Genomic DNA, 15,953 nt, shown 5'->3' with positions numbered 1-15,953 from the left:
CTACATCCATGGTGCAGAGAGTGTTCACCTCCGGATCATATGGATAATGCTCTACCAAATTTATCATTTCCATGCTGTCGCGTACATAACAACAGGTAGATGGAACAAAATCCTTGATGAAATAATCGACATACTTCCCAAGTGGTTCCAAGATAGAACCACAAGCAGAGACAATTGGTCTCTGATAGAGATTACCAAGGAATCCAACCACGGAAATCCAAGAGACTATACTCAAGCTCACTAATGATGCCAGGGCACAAGGCTATTGGAGTAAGAAGGAACATGCGTTTCTCAATGTCAAAAGCCCACGCATTCCGGTGATTTACACTCTCCCGAAGATTCACAAGAGTATTGACTCCCCCCCGGGTAGACCAATTGTCTCTGCTTGTGGTTCTATCTTGGAACCACTTGGGAAGTATGTCGATTATTTCATCAAGGATTTTGTTCCATCTACCTGTTATTATGTACGCGACAGCATGGAAATGATAAATTTGGTAGAGCATTATCCATATGATCCGGAGGTGAACACTCTCTGCACCATGGATGTAGAGTTGCTCTACACAAATATCCCCCAAACAGCGGCTCTTTTAGTGATCCAGAAAGTATTGGACACTCGCCCCCGACCCCATAGGGTCCCAACCTTGTTCATAATGCAACTACTAGAGTTATGCCTATCCAGGAATTTCTTTGTATTCGACAATACATTTTACCAGCAAATCAAGGGCACCTCAATGGGAGCTATTTTTGCTCCACACCTAGCCATACTGTTTATGGACGACCTAGAAACTGGATCAATCCTAACCGACTACAATCCATTCTATTCAGGGATTTCTTTTGGCGTCGCTATATCGACGACATTTTTTTGGTTTGGAATTCAGATATCTCCATCTTACATTCCTTCCTCCATTGGCTGAGCAATAACTGTGCAGACCTCAAATTCACCCTTGCCCATGACAAAATGGAGATACCATTTCTAGATCTAACTATCTACCACGAAGCAGGTGAATTATTGACACGTTTGTATAGGAAGCCCACCGAGCGTAACACTCTACTGAGATACGAAAGCAACCATCCCAGGGCACTGAAGGACTCTTTGCCCTACTCACAATTCTTGAGAATCAGACGCAATTGTTCCTCAAAAGCTGATTACTTTAAGGAGGCCCTGAACCTAACAAACAAACTAAAAGCACGCGAGTACCCCAGGAGGTTAGTAAAAAATGCTTCTAAGAGAGCATGGTACTGCCCACGAGAGGTGTTACTTTCACCAAAGACCAGAGACAGGCAAGAGAGGATTGCTTGTGTGACGACCTTCTCCCCCGTCTCTAACAAAATCCGTAAATGTATTCTGAAACATTGGTCCACCATAAATGCCGGCAATATAAATCTAGAAAGACCAATCTTTGCATTCAAAAAAAGCAAGAATTTGAGGGACCATTTGGTTAGAGCAGCACTACCAGCCCCAACCCCGAACACGACCATTGATTCAATCTGGGGCCTTCCACCAATGCAAGGGCATGTAAAATGTGGACAATGTTCTGTATGCGAATTCACAATTGAAACATGTAAATTCAGCCATAACAACATTATTGTCTATTTGAAAAGCTTTACCAACTGTAATAGCAGTAACGTTATTTATGCCATCCTATGCCCTTGCCCAAAAATGTACGTTGGCCAAACCACCCAGAAGGCGAGGGCACGAATTTGCCAACACAGAAGTCGCATCAGATGTGGGACTCCAAATGCGCCTCTGGTCGAACACTTCTCTGAACTGAAACACACTGCGGATGATCTCAAATGGACAATCTTGAAAGCAGTGAAACTACCTATGAGAGGGGGCAATCTCAACCAACTGTTGAATCGAGAGGAACTGAAATCAATAATTCAATTCAACACCCTCCATACAGGACTCAACAGGAGTGAGGATTGGACTAATCTGCTCTAAGATTCCTTGAACTGATGTTTGACAATATGCTTTTAATGCAGCCCACACATTTCTTAGCTATATGCATGTAGAATTTTCATGTAACATTGTATTGCGATTGCTCCTCGCATGAAGCCCCGCATGTTCTTGCGCTATTCACTGTCACCCCAATTCACTTCCCTCCCCCCACCTATTTCGGCACTTTGACACCCTTCCGAGATGGCGGCCGCAGGTGAACTGGTAGACAGCAGTCCTTCTTCACCTGTAAATCTCACTTGTAGTAAGTAATCTCCCAACCCAAGATGGTGACCGCAGGTCACACGATCACGTGACTCGGCTCGCAGTTTTCAATTGCCGGCCAGCCTTCCCATTGAACAGACGGGTGAATCTCTGCACGTTGAGGCACTGTCCGCATCAGGTAAGCTCGAACCTCCCCGCATTGTTACTGGACACCCGAGCGTTCCAGCCACTGGGACTAAGTAGGTCTCTTTCTTTCCCCAGCGGATCACCGAATCTTATGACCGCTGCCGGTCTTGGCCATCAAGCCTCACCGCCTCCACAAATTTTTTAACCCTCAACTAAGGGTTCCCAAATCAACTAAAGGGTAGGCTCGCGCCGGTTATCCGCAATTTCCAATGTCCCGGTGTGACCACTGTTTAATGCTCACCACTTACTTTTCCTTCAGTTCCGGATGACATCGCCCCACCGGCCCCACGCACTGCACCGACAATCACAGAGGGCACCCGTGCTTTTACCTCATTGTTGCACACTGTATGCTCTAAAATTGAGCATTAGGTATGTTACCCTACTACCGCCACATCTGCATGATCTACCGCATGCGTCAGGTTGACTTAACCGACGTTCTCCCCCTCCTTTTTACCCCAGCTCTTCCTCACTCAGCACCACGTATGCTGAGTCCTGCTGGGACCATCAGTACCAACTTCACGCTGTCGTGTGTTACATCTTTCCTTGGTACATTGCTTCCAAAGGTAGGATGCCCGCGGTTACTTCTTCCCTCTCTAGAGTTAAATGCATGCAGCTCAACCCATGCCTGCTCACACACTGGGATTGAGTTTAACTTTCAGACGATCAATTCTTGAGCCCATCACATTCCCATCACTGCGATTCCGAATTATGAAATTGTTATGCAATTATTATTGATTCTCCTCCAGTGATCTATATGAATTCATGTTCACTATCACGAGCACGTCCCACCCACTGCGAATCCGAGTGTTGCAAGTTCAGCAGGCCGTTGGTAATGACAAGTCTCCCGAGTTGCACATTGTTAATCTCTCCCTTCAATTTTTTATTTTTCCTTTCTCCCTGTTTTACTCCCAACAGGCCAATAATAATGTTCTAACCAGGCAAACAATCAATTAAGTCCTGATGATGATCCCTTTATAATTCGAGTGTGGGATCGAAACGTCGACTCCTTTGAGTGGGCATACATTTGATGTATTGTACATTTATTGTTGTATGCGCCGCTTCAGGTTGCACTAACAAATTGTTCTGATCTAAAATAGTGACCTGTCCGCTCTTCTTTTTGCCTGATACACTCTTTTCTATCATCTTATTCTTCCTTCTGTTTTTTCATGGTATGGCACAGAAGTGTGCTATACTACAATGATTCATTGCTGTATATTTGTATTGTAAATAAGATTGTTATCAAGTCAACTATTAAAGCTTCCTGTCCGGCTGGACAAGGAAAAGTGTTATATAGAGCCTATTGTGGTCTATACTTCATTGATTCACTATCTAAATTGTGCTTAGGACCTTTGTCCCCTTTAAAGTAACTACTACCCATGGTCCTTAGCTACCCGCTGGGTTCCCTTGTTTTTTAGAAATTCTGTAAGAATTGTGGCAGCCTGCTCAGCCACCCCAGATGAAAATAGTTTTTTTGTTTATCTCTACTGATGAAGGATAACATCCAGAAACATGTGTCTAGAGATGTACAGCACCACTAACCTGCACCAAATTTGGTGGAACACTCCAGCAAAATACCAAGTAAGCATGTACTACAAACTGCATTTACCTTAAGGCTAAGGGGCGAACTGTGCTGGGAGGTCAGCAGTGTGCTCCCACCCCTTCCTGTAGGGAAATCCCCTGGTCCTAACTCAAAAGGTAACCTTCTTGGGATCTGTGATCGATTCTACGGCAGCCACGCTAAGCCTAAGGTGGCAAAAATACGTCACAAGCTCAGGAGGACCCTGTCCAGGCAGCAGATCTCTTAGCATTGACGGAAAAGTTAGCCATCCTGCTATGCTTGGTCTCCTGTAGACGGGTCTCTGATATGTGGGTCCTGGACATTACAAGACAAGTCTTCTCTCGTTCGGGAGCATTGTTTACCATTAGCGGGAGAACAAAGTCTAATACCAGGATTGTTGATTACCCTACTTATCTTGATTCACCTAAGTTGTGTGTCCATCAATGCCTCAAGGCTTAGGACGAAATGTCCACGCAATTTTGCCCTCCGGGTAAGAGACAGCTTTAGAATGCAATCTGAAAGCCCCACAAGGAGGTGTCTTCTCCAACTGTAGCTTGCAGGGTTCAGTGGGTCATGCAGGAGGCAGGTGTGGACCTCCGGGTTCTTTAACGCATTCCGCGCGGGGGGCAACAGCTTCAAAGGCATTCAGTTTGGGAACCCGCCCACAGGACATTATGAACGCAGTTGATTGGTTCTCTGACTTCCCATCTCATTGAGGCAGTGCCCAGACCATCTGCAGTTTAGAAAGGCTTTGAAAACTGTTCTGTATTAGACTCGCTCCTGTGTGACAGCTTTCCTATTGTTGGTCCGTGAGAGCTGAGATACCCCTTCGGGGGTGATTCAAGTGCTATATAAATCCATAAAATAAAAAACTAAATAAAAATGACTCTACCTTCAAAAGGTTTTCCTTTAAACCTGTGTAGGATATGGCTCAGATTGTGGTGAGCAAGCTTTAAACTAGCATAACCCTCACCTGCAGTCCTGACATAGAATTAAAAATTTCATATCTATCGTAACTGAAAGTTTCAATTCTATTAAGGACTCAGAGGCGAGGATTATCCCACCCATGAAGTCTTAACACAATTCACTTACCCTGTGACTAGTAAGTAATGGCTCTTTTTCCTTTTTTCCCTTGTGGTAACTTGATCTTTCTTATTGTAATTTTTTTTAATGTAGTTTGATGTTACACTTGGTTTTCTCTAGTTAGGGCTGTTCATGGCCTTTGGGTACAGAAGTTGTCTCAATTGTATTGTTCATCCAGGGGGAAGCCTTTTGGTAATTGGCTGATTTTTTCTAGGCTCAAATTCGAGGAAACAGGACCAGTGAGGATAGAGCTAAGGAATGACTGATGCAACGAAAGAGACTGAGAGCTTGCTGACATGCAATTGCATAGGATGAGCTGACCGCTGATTGCATGAGGCTCGACTATGCATTAAGAGTTGCCCAGTTTTACTTTCAACAAAATTCCCAGTGGTTCATGGGAATTGTAGTTTGTGTTGAAATACAGATGAAATGGCTGCTGTTCAAGAAACAAATAAAGTGCTAGCATAATCCTCGCCTTCAAGTACTTAATAGAATTTAAACTTTCCGATACAATAGCTCGGACATTCATCATTAAGTAGCTAAGTGCATATGTAATAAATTAAAATTTAATTTGGAACTGCTGAAGGTGATTTTAATTGGTAGAACATGAATACCATACCTACACTAAAAGCTACTTGAACCAAAATATATAATTACAGTCTGTATTTCAGGCGCTGTAATATTTACACAAAGAGTATGTGTAGAAAAATGCAGACACTGGTCCCATAGCTCCATGGAAACAAATTGCTTTATTACATTTAAGTGCATGTAAATCAGAGGCTTCAGCAAATGAAGAAACACTCACCTCTATAACAGCACCAACTCCTGCTGGAATTAATACCAACAAACTGGTTTGTTCATCCAAAAGAAAAAGAAATATGACAACTGTACTGAAGCATCGCCAAAGTACTAAAACAAAACATAAGAATGATACATCAATTAACTTCAGCGCATATATAGACTTTGAGATGAATAATTGCAACTAAACCTACTTCCAAGGAACACAGACATATATAAATATACACATGTTATAAGGCACTGTAAAGTGCACCAACTGCAAATGAATGGCCTCCTGGGACTGAGGGAAGGCTAGTTAGTTGATATGTCACAGAGACAGTTTCTTGTCTCTATGGTTTGATATCCCCAAACCACTGGTCTCTGTCCAGGTCTTCGTGCCCTAAAGACTAGGTCTTGCAATCCCTGCAGTTGGGTACATCTGTACATGTTCATTACCTGATGTATGTGGATTCATTGAAATATGAAAACTGAGAAACTACAATGGGAGAAACCAAATCATGGAAAAACAATTTTAAGTAAAGAGAACTTTAAGTAAATACAAATACATTGAAAAATAATGGAAATATTTCAAAGGAAAGATACATTTAGGAAAAAATCCAAAAGTACAAGTAAACTTGGATGGAGTTTAGGAGCAGTGAGGGGATTTTTAGATTCAGGGATGGGTAATGAGGTTTAGGGGTGATCGGAGGTTTTAAGAGGTCAGAAATGGGTGGGGGTATGGCATAGAAAGCGTTTTCTAGCTTTTAGGAATCAGTGAAGTGGTGAGGACTTTTTAGAGTTCACGGATGAGGGAATGTTAGGGGTGTGGGGTATTTTTAAGGGTTTATGGATGGGCGTAGTTTAGTGCTGTGTGAGGGTTTTTAATGTTCTGTGATAAGTAGATGATAGGGGCCGTGAAGAGTTTTTAAGGGACAAGATTAGGTTGAGTTTAGGGTGGTGAGTGGTCTTAAGGAATCAGGGATTAGTGGCGTTTAGATGCAGAAAGGGTTATTTAGAGTTTTGGGAAAGTTTAGGGGTGGTGAGGGTTTTTCAGGTGTTATGGATTGGTGGTGTTTAAGGGTAGTAAGGGATTTCATTTAGGTTTCAGGGATGGGGGAGTTTGGATATAGTGATGGGTTTTAAGGGGTCAGTGCTTGATGGGGTTTAGGCATAGAAAGGTTTTTTGGGTTCAGGAATGAGGAGTTTAGTGCTAGTGAGGGGTTCAATGGTTCAGGGATGGGTGGGAGTGTAGGAATAGAAGGGGTTTTTAGGGTTCAGGCACAGATGTACTTCAGGGGTTAGGGATGGGTGCATTTAGGGTTTTAAGGTTTCTGGGCTGTGTGGAGGTTGTGGGGTATAAAGGGATTGTAGTGTTCAGGGATGGGTGAAGTTTAGGTGTGGTGAGAGGACTTAGATGTTTAGGGGTAGGGAGAGGGCAGGAATGGATGATGTTTAGAGGTGGTGAGTAGTCAGCGATAAAATAGCATCCAAAGTAATTGTTTAACAATGTAAAATGTATACATTTGAAATAATGATCCCTGAAGTGAACAACTGAAATAAATACCTCTGACAAAACGTTCTCTAAGATTAAGACCTGCAACCATTGTATTTACAAATTAAAAAATAATCATGCTAAAGCAAAGTTAGAAAAAAAGACATTCTATTAATTGGTTTCTATGAAATGGTAAATGCCATTCATTCTTAAATTTTCAATTACACGGTTTAGGTGGAATGGTTTTTCAGTAATGGTTTTCTATGAAATCACATACAATCCCATTACCACCCTTCACAGTAAGAGTGAGTGCAATATATGGCCCAAACTGTATGTCCATCTGAGAAAAATTACAGGCATGCGTTTTCTGGGCAGCAAGTAATTCTTAAGACCCATGTGGAAAGAAAGATCCATGGTTGTAAATGTGTTGAAGAGCAATCAATAGACTATTTCAGGGCTACAGAAACAAATGGAAAATACCACCTACCCCCATAAAAATTGCACATTAAGCGTGAGACAGACATCTCAAGGTGCAACACACAATGCATTACTTACAAGAGAAGGCCTCAGTATCCTAATTTGAATAAAAGTGAAAAAATCCATAATTATTTGGAAACATTTCAAATTACACTGTGAACTTTATGCTACATTTTAGTATCAGACTTCAAATGAAAACGAACTCCTGGTATTGACTAAGACAATCATACTTCTATAAAATCCACCTTTTTCCGCATGTCAGCCTGGATTTTTCACCTTTGCTGAACACTATTTTTGTTTACTATATTCAGAACTATGTGCCCTTTACCCCTGCTAACCAGTAGTAAAGTGCATGTGCTCCCACTTTAAACATGGTTAAACTGACTTACTCCTAACTGGTATATTTAACTTGCTTACATGTTAGTAGCATATGGTGTAAAAAGTGGACCCAGAGCCAGACAATTAAATGCCACCAGAGGACTGTGCAACAATAACAATTGATGGACAGAATGCAGAACAATGTCATACATTTACCCAGGTAAAAAGATCTGTTCCTAAATCCATAATTTTTCTGCTCACCACGCCATTCCAGTTTGGACCCAGCCATATGCAAATCAGTCTTGACACTGCGCCCAGTGGGAACAGTCCAGCCAAACAGCCAGGCCAGATCCTCCCTGGACTGGAACCAAGCATCCTAGGACCGGTTACGGGCTTTCAGCCCTCATCTGCCAGGATAGCTTTACTCCAGTGGCATGGAGAGCTCGTGATCCACATCTGGGCATACCCGCCCCCCCTTGAGGTGACAAATGAAAAAATAACAATTAATGTATTGAAACAGCCTTTCCCGTCTATGCACTACCCTTAGACCATTTATATTCCAGGATAAGACCTTCAGATATATGTCCTGGGTTAACCCACCCTGGACCATTGGTGGAAATTATGATTACCTACAACACTTTGGCATCTCAGACATTTTTTTCCCCACATGCTTCCCCACCCGGTGTACCCACTCCTCCCACCCCTCCCCTTTCCGACCCCTGGAGTAGGTTTTTATACTCCAAGAAACCCATTTGACAGAGGAAGAGTTCCGAGAGGTATGTAATAAGAAAAAATGGATCCAAGCGGTGATTTGTACCTCGCAACAACTAACTATAAGTGGGGTAGCGATTTTGGTTAAAGTGAATCCAGCCGTATCAGTAGAGAAGTCCAGGGTAGACAAAAAATGCAGATGGGCGATAGCCACGATTAAATACCATTTCCATAATTTTACAGTCGCAGGATATTATGGTCCAAATCTGGATGACCCTCTCCCCTTAAGGGAAATGATGGAAGAATTGTTAAGAGTTTAAGGATCCCCTAATTCTAGCGGGCAACTTCAATGTAGTTTTGGACCTGCAAATAGATAAAACATATAGGGATAGACCCTTATATAATTCAAAAACTCGTAATCTTCTGGGAATCGCTATGCACAAGTTGGGCTGGTTAGATATACGGAGGAAGAAATGGGGACCAAAGAAGGAGTACACGTTTCATAATAAGAAGTTAGGGCATAAATCAAGGCTAGACTTCTTTTTAATCGCAGAAGAATTATGGGATAAGGTGAAGGAGGTCAAGCATTTAGGGAGTCATTTATCTGACCATTCAGCAGTCTCCCTAACTTTAAAATTACTGGGTGAGCCGTGTACGAAGAGGTGGACTCTGGATCGCACTATTTTGTTGGAAGACGATGTGGCAAAAAAGTTGATAGATGAGTCGGAAGGCTTTTTTGAGTCAAATCTGGGAACTGCCCAAATTGAAGTTGTATGGGACGCTTATAAGGCCTTTTTGAGGGGGGTGATTTTAGGTATTCAAGCCACGAGACAAAAAAGATTCAGGGCTAAGTTTTCCGAAATAGAGGATAAAATAGCCAGGCTAGAACCAGATCAATCTGCCCAGAATTACCAACTAGATACCTCTGTTTTACAAGAATTAGCAGTGTGTAAAGCTCAATTAGAAGAAGTGTTGGACTCTAGACTTAGGAAACAATGGCAGGCTAGCTCTCTCGCCCATTTTGAATACGGGGAAGCGAGTGGGAAGCTTTTGGCCTGGAAAACTAAAAAAGACCAATCGAGGAATAGAATTAAAGAGGTACAGATGGATATAACGGGGGAGACCTCAGATAATGCATCGGACATAGAAAAAGCTTTTCTAAGCCACTTTGAACAGGTGCGCAAAGAGGATCTGTCTCCACAGAATTCCTCGATTCTTGCTTGCTTAGAACAATATGCCATCCGGAGAATTGAGGACGAAGAAGCCACCAATTTTAGCGGGAAAATAGATTTGAGGGAAGTGGTTAGGGCAGTTAATTCAAGTAAGAAGGGTAAGGCTTCGGGGCCGGATGGGCTGCCAGCAGAGCTATATAAAATTCTGTCTCCAGTGGTTGCCCCAATTTTGTGTAGATTATTTTCCTCAAATTTTGAAGAGGGAGGGAAGATTCCTGCATCATGGAACGAAGCAACGGTGGTGTTAATTCTCAAACCTTCAAAACCACAGGCGTCATGTGACTCATACAGTCCAGTCTCTCTGCTGAATCTGGACTATAAAATCTTTGCCGGGATTTTAGCAGAGAGACTGAATGGTGTTGCTGGCAAATTGGTACATGAGGATCAGCAGGGTTTTGTCAGAGGGCGATATATACAGAATCTCATTCAAGCATTGGTGGGAGCTACAGATCTAGCATCTCTACATAAATTGCCTATGGCCATTATCACGCTCGATGCCGCTAAGGCATTTGACCGTGTCAATTGGGTCATTTTAACTAGGGTGTTAGAGAAATGTAATTTGGGAAAGAATTTTTGCAGAGCTAGGTCTTCAATTTACCAGTATCCCACAGCTAGAGTCTTGGTTAACGGGAATTTATCAGCACCCATGTGCATTAAAAGAGGGACAAGACAGGGATGTCCCCTTTCGCCTCTGCTCTTCAATTTATAAATTGAGTCCTTGGCGGAGAGGATTCGACAAGACGCGAATATAGTACCCTTTAAATGTAGGAATTGGGAAAGAAAAGTCTCATTATATGCTGACGACATGCTTATATACACACGTCAGACCCAATTCAAGCAATTCCGGCAATATATATATTGCTGCGACCCAATTTGGCTAACTGTCTGGGTATCAGATTAATCAGACCAAAACGGAATGTATGCTTTGGAATGTCGAAGTTCGGCTTCCTATAGTACAACAGGAGCTAAGATACTTGGGTGTCCAAATCACCCAGACATTGCAAAGTTAACAGACCGAAATCTAGATAAAGTAACAAAGGAAATAACTGAGATGTTAAAGGGTTGGTCTCTTCTCCCCCTTACACTTATCGGAAGGGTGAATATCATAAAAATGATGTTGCTCCCCAAATTGATTTTTTTGTTTAAGAACATTCCGCTAGCTTTTAAAGAAGATAAGCTCAGATAAATTCAAGCTAAATTTAACTCCTTTGTATGGGCCTCCAAGGGTATCAGGGTCTCGTGGAAGAAACTGTGTAGAAAAAAGAGTAAAGGTGGTTTGTGCGCCCCAGATGTGAAACTATACGCATGGACCTTATTACTGAAAGTAGGAATTCTACTTTTTAATTGTCCAGACAGGTCAGAAATTGGAATAATGTTCAATGAAATGCTGATAGGGATTCATGGAAGTTCAAATGGTTTTCTTTATAAATATGGAGATCCTCGCTTTTTTAAAAAGGTGCGATTGAAAATGCTGAGGGATATGCCGTTTACCTGGGCCAGATTAAGGAAGGCCCTGAAACTTACATATTATACGGCCATGTCTCCTATTTGGGAGTCCCCTGGTTCCCCGGAATGGGCAAAAGATAGTCTCGCAAAGCCTTTAAGGGAAGCGGACATCAATCACTGGTCTCAGTTAATGATAGAAGGTGCAATGATATCTTGGGAAGAGATCTCTTGTGTCACTAATAACAACTTATCTAAGTTCAAATAAAGAGTTGGAGCCAGGCGATAGGACTGCAAGTAGGAACCACAAGCACCGTTGAGGATTTACTTCAAGGAAAAAGTGGGAAGATAAAGACAGCAACCCTGTACTGGGCCATTTTAGAAGCAGAAGACGGCGATTTCACTTTACCATCTCATCTGTGGGGAGAACATATCTTGGATGTCGATTTGGAGAAGTTATGGCAAGTATCTTTTGACATACTACATACTACAGTCTCTCCAGTCAATTTAAAACGCAATCATTTTTTCTCTCTTCACAGAGTGTATTGGTCTCCTGCTAAGCTTGCTAAATTTTCGAAGGAGACTGTTCCTTGTTGTCCTAAATGTAAGATGGAAATAGCAGACGATCTCCATATGTTTTTAACATGTCCTGCCTTGCATAAGTATTGGTGTGCGGTATCTGAAGGTATGGAAAATATATTGGAGTTAAATAAACAGGTTAGTACCTTACTCGTATTTTTTTATATTGTTTTGAATTTTGAATCTCTTTCTCGAGAGACGAATAAGTTTCTGTTTTATTTAATCATATTAGCTTGAAGAGAAATATGTAAATTATAGATAAAATATACCTCACCGATTTATTTGGATTGGATTAATGCAATTAAGCATACACTGAAATTAGATAGCATAAATTGGAAGAGAAAAAAACATTTTTGGACTCCAGGTATCTCGTGGCTGGACAGGCTTTATGTTTTAAGAATAAGGTTCAATGATTATGCCTTTTTGTAGTTTAAAGTACCCTAAGATTAGATCTATGGTGGTCAGTTAGAGGAACTGAATTGATGTATCCTGGATGGGTATCTACAAAAAGTGCTTCCAATAAGATCTTCGGAGGGTATGATCATTCCTGGTTACATTCGGTATCAGTGGTTGGTAACAAGGGAAGGATTTTTGAGAATATCTTTTGACATATGAGGACAAAAAAAAAAAAATTAATGGACAGAATGCAGAACAATGTCATACATTCACCCCAATACAAAGCTCTGGGCCTAAAACCATTGTTTTTTGCTCACCATGCCATTCCAGTTTGGACCCAGCCATATGCAAATCAGACTTGACACTGTGCCCAATGGGAACAGTCCAGCCCGAACTACCAGGCCAGGTCCTTCCTGGACTGGAAAGAAGCATCCTAGGACTGGTTTCCGGCTTTCAGCCCTCATCAGCCTGGATAGCTTGACTCCAAAGGTATGGAGAGCACTAAGACCCTGAAACGGTCCTAGGATGCTGAATTCCGGTCCAGGGAGTACCTGGCTTGGCAGTTCGGGCTGGACTGTTCCCATGAGGCACAGTGTCAAGACTTATTTGCATATGGCCAGGTCTAAACTGGGGTGGCATGGTGAGCAAAAAAATGATGGATTTAACCCAGATCTCTTAACTGGGGGTGAATGTTTTGATTTGTTCGGCATTCTGCCCATCAATTGTGTCTCTTTTGCTTTCTCGCCTTAAGTGCGCCAGGTATGCCCAGACGTGGGTTCTGGGCTCAATGTTCTACTGGAATCAAGCTAACCTGGCTGAAGAGGGGTGAAACCCTGAAACTGGTCCTAGGATGCTTGTTTCCGGTCCAGAGAGGATCTGGCTTGGCAGTTCGGGTTGGACTGTTCCAAATGAGGCACAGGGTCAAGATTGATTTGCATTTGGCCAGGTCTAAACTGGGGTGGCATTGTGAGCAAAAGAATGATGAATTTTACCCAGATCTCTTGACTGGAGGTGAATGTTTTGATTTGTTCTGCATTCAGTCCATCAATTGTGTGTCTTTTGCTTTCTCACCTGAGGACTGTAGCATCTGTTGTGCCATCCACTACAGAGGCAATGCAAACAGGACTTCAGGCCTAACCCGTGTAGCTGACAGTTGCAGAGCAAACATGTCTGCAGCCTTAAATAAAAACAGTTTTGGACAGGTTAATACCGCTCTTTAAAATATTAGTATGTCATTTCTAAGTAGGACTTGCAGACCAGAAGACAGGGTTTATGATATTTGAAAGTAGAACTTGTACAAATGTAATGTTAATGCATCCTTACAGTGACTAGCACCCAAAAGTTATTTTCCCTGTGGCAGGCCAAGCTTTCGTTTGTAGAAAACCAGATACTGATACTGTATCTCAGAAATGGGACCAGCATTGATTTTGATGACGCCCCTTCTCCTTGTTCCCCAATGGAATATCCTATTGTATTTGCAATGATATTTGTCTCCACTGTAATTTCACATGTCATATCTGCTGTACTGTATGTCCATGTCAATACATGTTAATAAAAAGACATTTAAAAAAAAAAGAAATGGGACCAGCTAGAAAAGTAATTACACAACTATTTATAATACTTATTAAAAATCCAATTCAATAGTGAAGTCAGATTTGTAATAAGTGTTAAGGAAAAGTAACTTTTAGAAAGTTACAATTTCCCTGCCTCAAGTTCCTGAAGGCTAATTTGCATTGACTCTCCAGCTTTCCCCAGCCAATGATTAGGCTTGAATAGTTGTGAAAAGCCTCATCGGAGGAAACAATAGACTGACCTGAATGGGCAAAGATGACTCCTTTGAACTCTTTTTTACACTATGCTTGAGAGTCAAATCCCACTTCACATGTCTGTCTGGTTCACATACAACACCTGAGACGCACTTGAAAGGGAGAGAAGGGGGCTTGGCCAAGATGGGGGGGGGGGGGGGGGAGTAGCAGGATGCACTTTGCTACTGCTCCCGCACAGCCGGGCCATTTGTCATGCTAAATTTATGTCCATCTCAACACAGTTGGAGGATTAGAAACAGCCTTCTGGGCAAACAATTAGGCTGTAGCAAACCCTCTGTCAAGGTTCACCTTGTACTTGCGCGGGAACAGAGATGCCTTTTCCCAACTTCCTCCAGAAGATACTCCAGAGATCCAGAAGTATACCTGAACTCTAGACTACCCTCCAGGGGGAAGTGGAAAAAATAACAAACAAGAAGAGACTGGTCTCTGCTTCTTCTTTCTGTCCTAGTCCGACCCGCAGACCTGTAGACTCTTTCTTTCTTTGAGAACCTAAAAGTGTAAACACAAAGATATTACTTCCTAACCTACTCTATTCTACTTTTACTCTATTTAATTCTACTCAACCTACCCTTTAGTCTCCAAGAATGAGCTTCTCTTCTATTCTTTATTTGTATCTTTTCTTCCTTATTCTATGTGACTCAGTTTGATACTAAACCTACGAAACAAAACATTCCTCTATCAACTCAAAAATTCTTTCTAGGATTTGTTATTTAACAAAACTAATATTTTCACACTCACTTCTCTCACTGTGTCACGAGTCTTTTTGGATTTCCTAGTCTTAGCTTTTCTCTTCCTTCTTTCCTAGCTAACAATATTATGTACAATTCAATTTGTTATCATGCACTATTCAATTTGTTTTCTTTTTCTCTTAGTGCCTTCAGAGTTTTCAGTCTTTTCAATGTATACGGTAAGAGGCCTTTACATTTATCTATTGTTTTTAGTTGTAACTCTTTTAACATTAAATGTCACTTAGCTCTGCATTCTCTTCTCCGGGTTCAGATGCTGAAAGCAGGGTTCTCTCTTCAGATACGTTGTCTTTTCTCTTCTGTTCCTAGGAGGAGCGAGCGCGGAATGCCAAAAGCTCCTATCTTTTGCTGGCGTCAGAAAAGATTATCGCAAGGGAATTCCTACTCCCAACGGGAGTAGCAGACAGGAAAACTGGACGAAAACCCAGCGTATTAACCTAGATTTATTTTCCACGGAGGATTCATAAACTCCACACACTACAAAGTTCCTCAGTGAAGTGCGCAGTTTCTTCATCGCACGCACCTTAACTAACCTCCGGCCACCTGTGGGAGAGAAAGGATGAACAACTAGACCGCGATCTCCTTTTCGAGATCGGCGGCCATCTTAGAATTCCGGGATCGATAGAGATCGGCCCAACTGCGGATTCCTTGTCGTTTTCTGCCTTTCAGGTTAGAGTCTTTACCCAACTGTGTGCCCATTACGACTAGCACCTTTTTTCGAGTTCTGACAGTACTCCCCAACAAAGGAGATCCTCTCGGTCTCGGCTTGGTAGGGAATCGTTGATGAAAAGACTTTACCAATTTTGGAGCATGGACATCTGATTCCAGCTCCCAAGATCGCTCTTCAGAACCATAACCTTTCCAGTCGATTAAATAGTACAATTTTCCTTTGACACTTTTTGAATACAAAATCTCTTTAACCTCAAATTCGATTCCAGACTCTAAGTGAATTGGCTTCGGAGGAAAGA

At 42.0% G+C, this 15,953-nt stretch overlaps 1 protein-coding gene across 1 annotated transcript in view; it reads right to left on the bottom strand.

Annotated features, from left to right (window-relative positions):
- The window catches only part of CLPTM1L (CLPTM1 like), a 1,937,019-nt gene that overhangs the window by 976,883 nt on the left and 944,183 nt on the right, over nt 1-15,953 (bottom strand). Inside the window, exon 9 of the mRNA XM_078687677.1 lies at nt 5,794-5,897. Within this exon, the coding sequence (XP_078543803.1) occupies nt 5,794-5,897 (104 nt within the window). The remainder of the gene's footprint in view (nt 1-5,793; nt 5,898-15,953) is intronic.

This window comes from Lissotriton helveticus, chromosome 4_1, assembly GCF_964261635.1.
Source record: "Lissotriton helveticus chromosome 4_1, aLisHel1.1, whole genome shotgun sequence".
NCBI lineage: Eukaryota > Metazoa > Chordata > Amphibia > Caudata > Salamandridae > Lissotriton > Lissotriton helveticus.
This window is presented reverse-complemented; position numbering and strand designations above follow the sequence as displayed.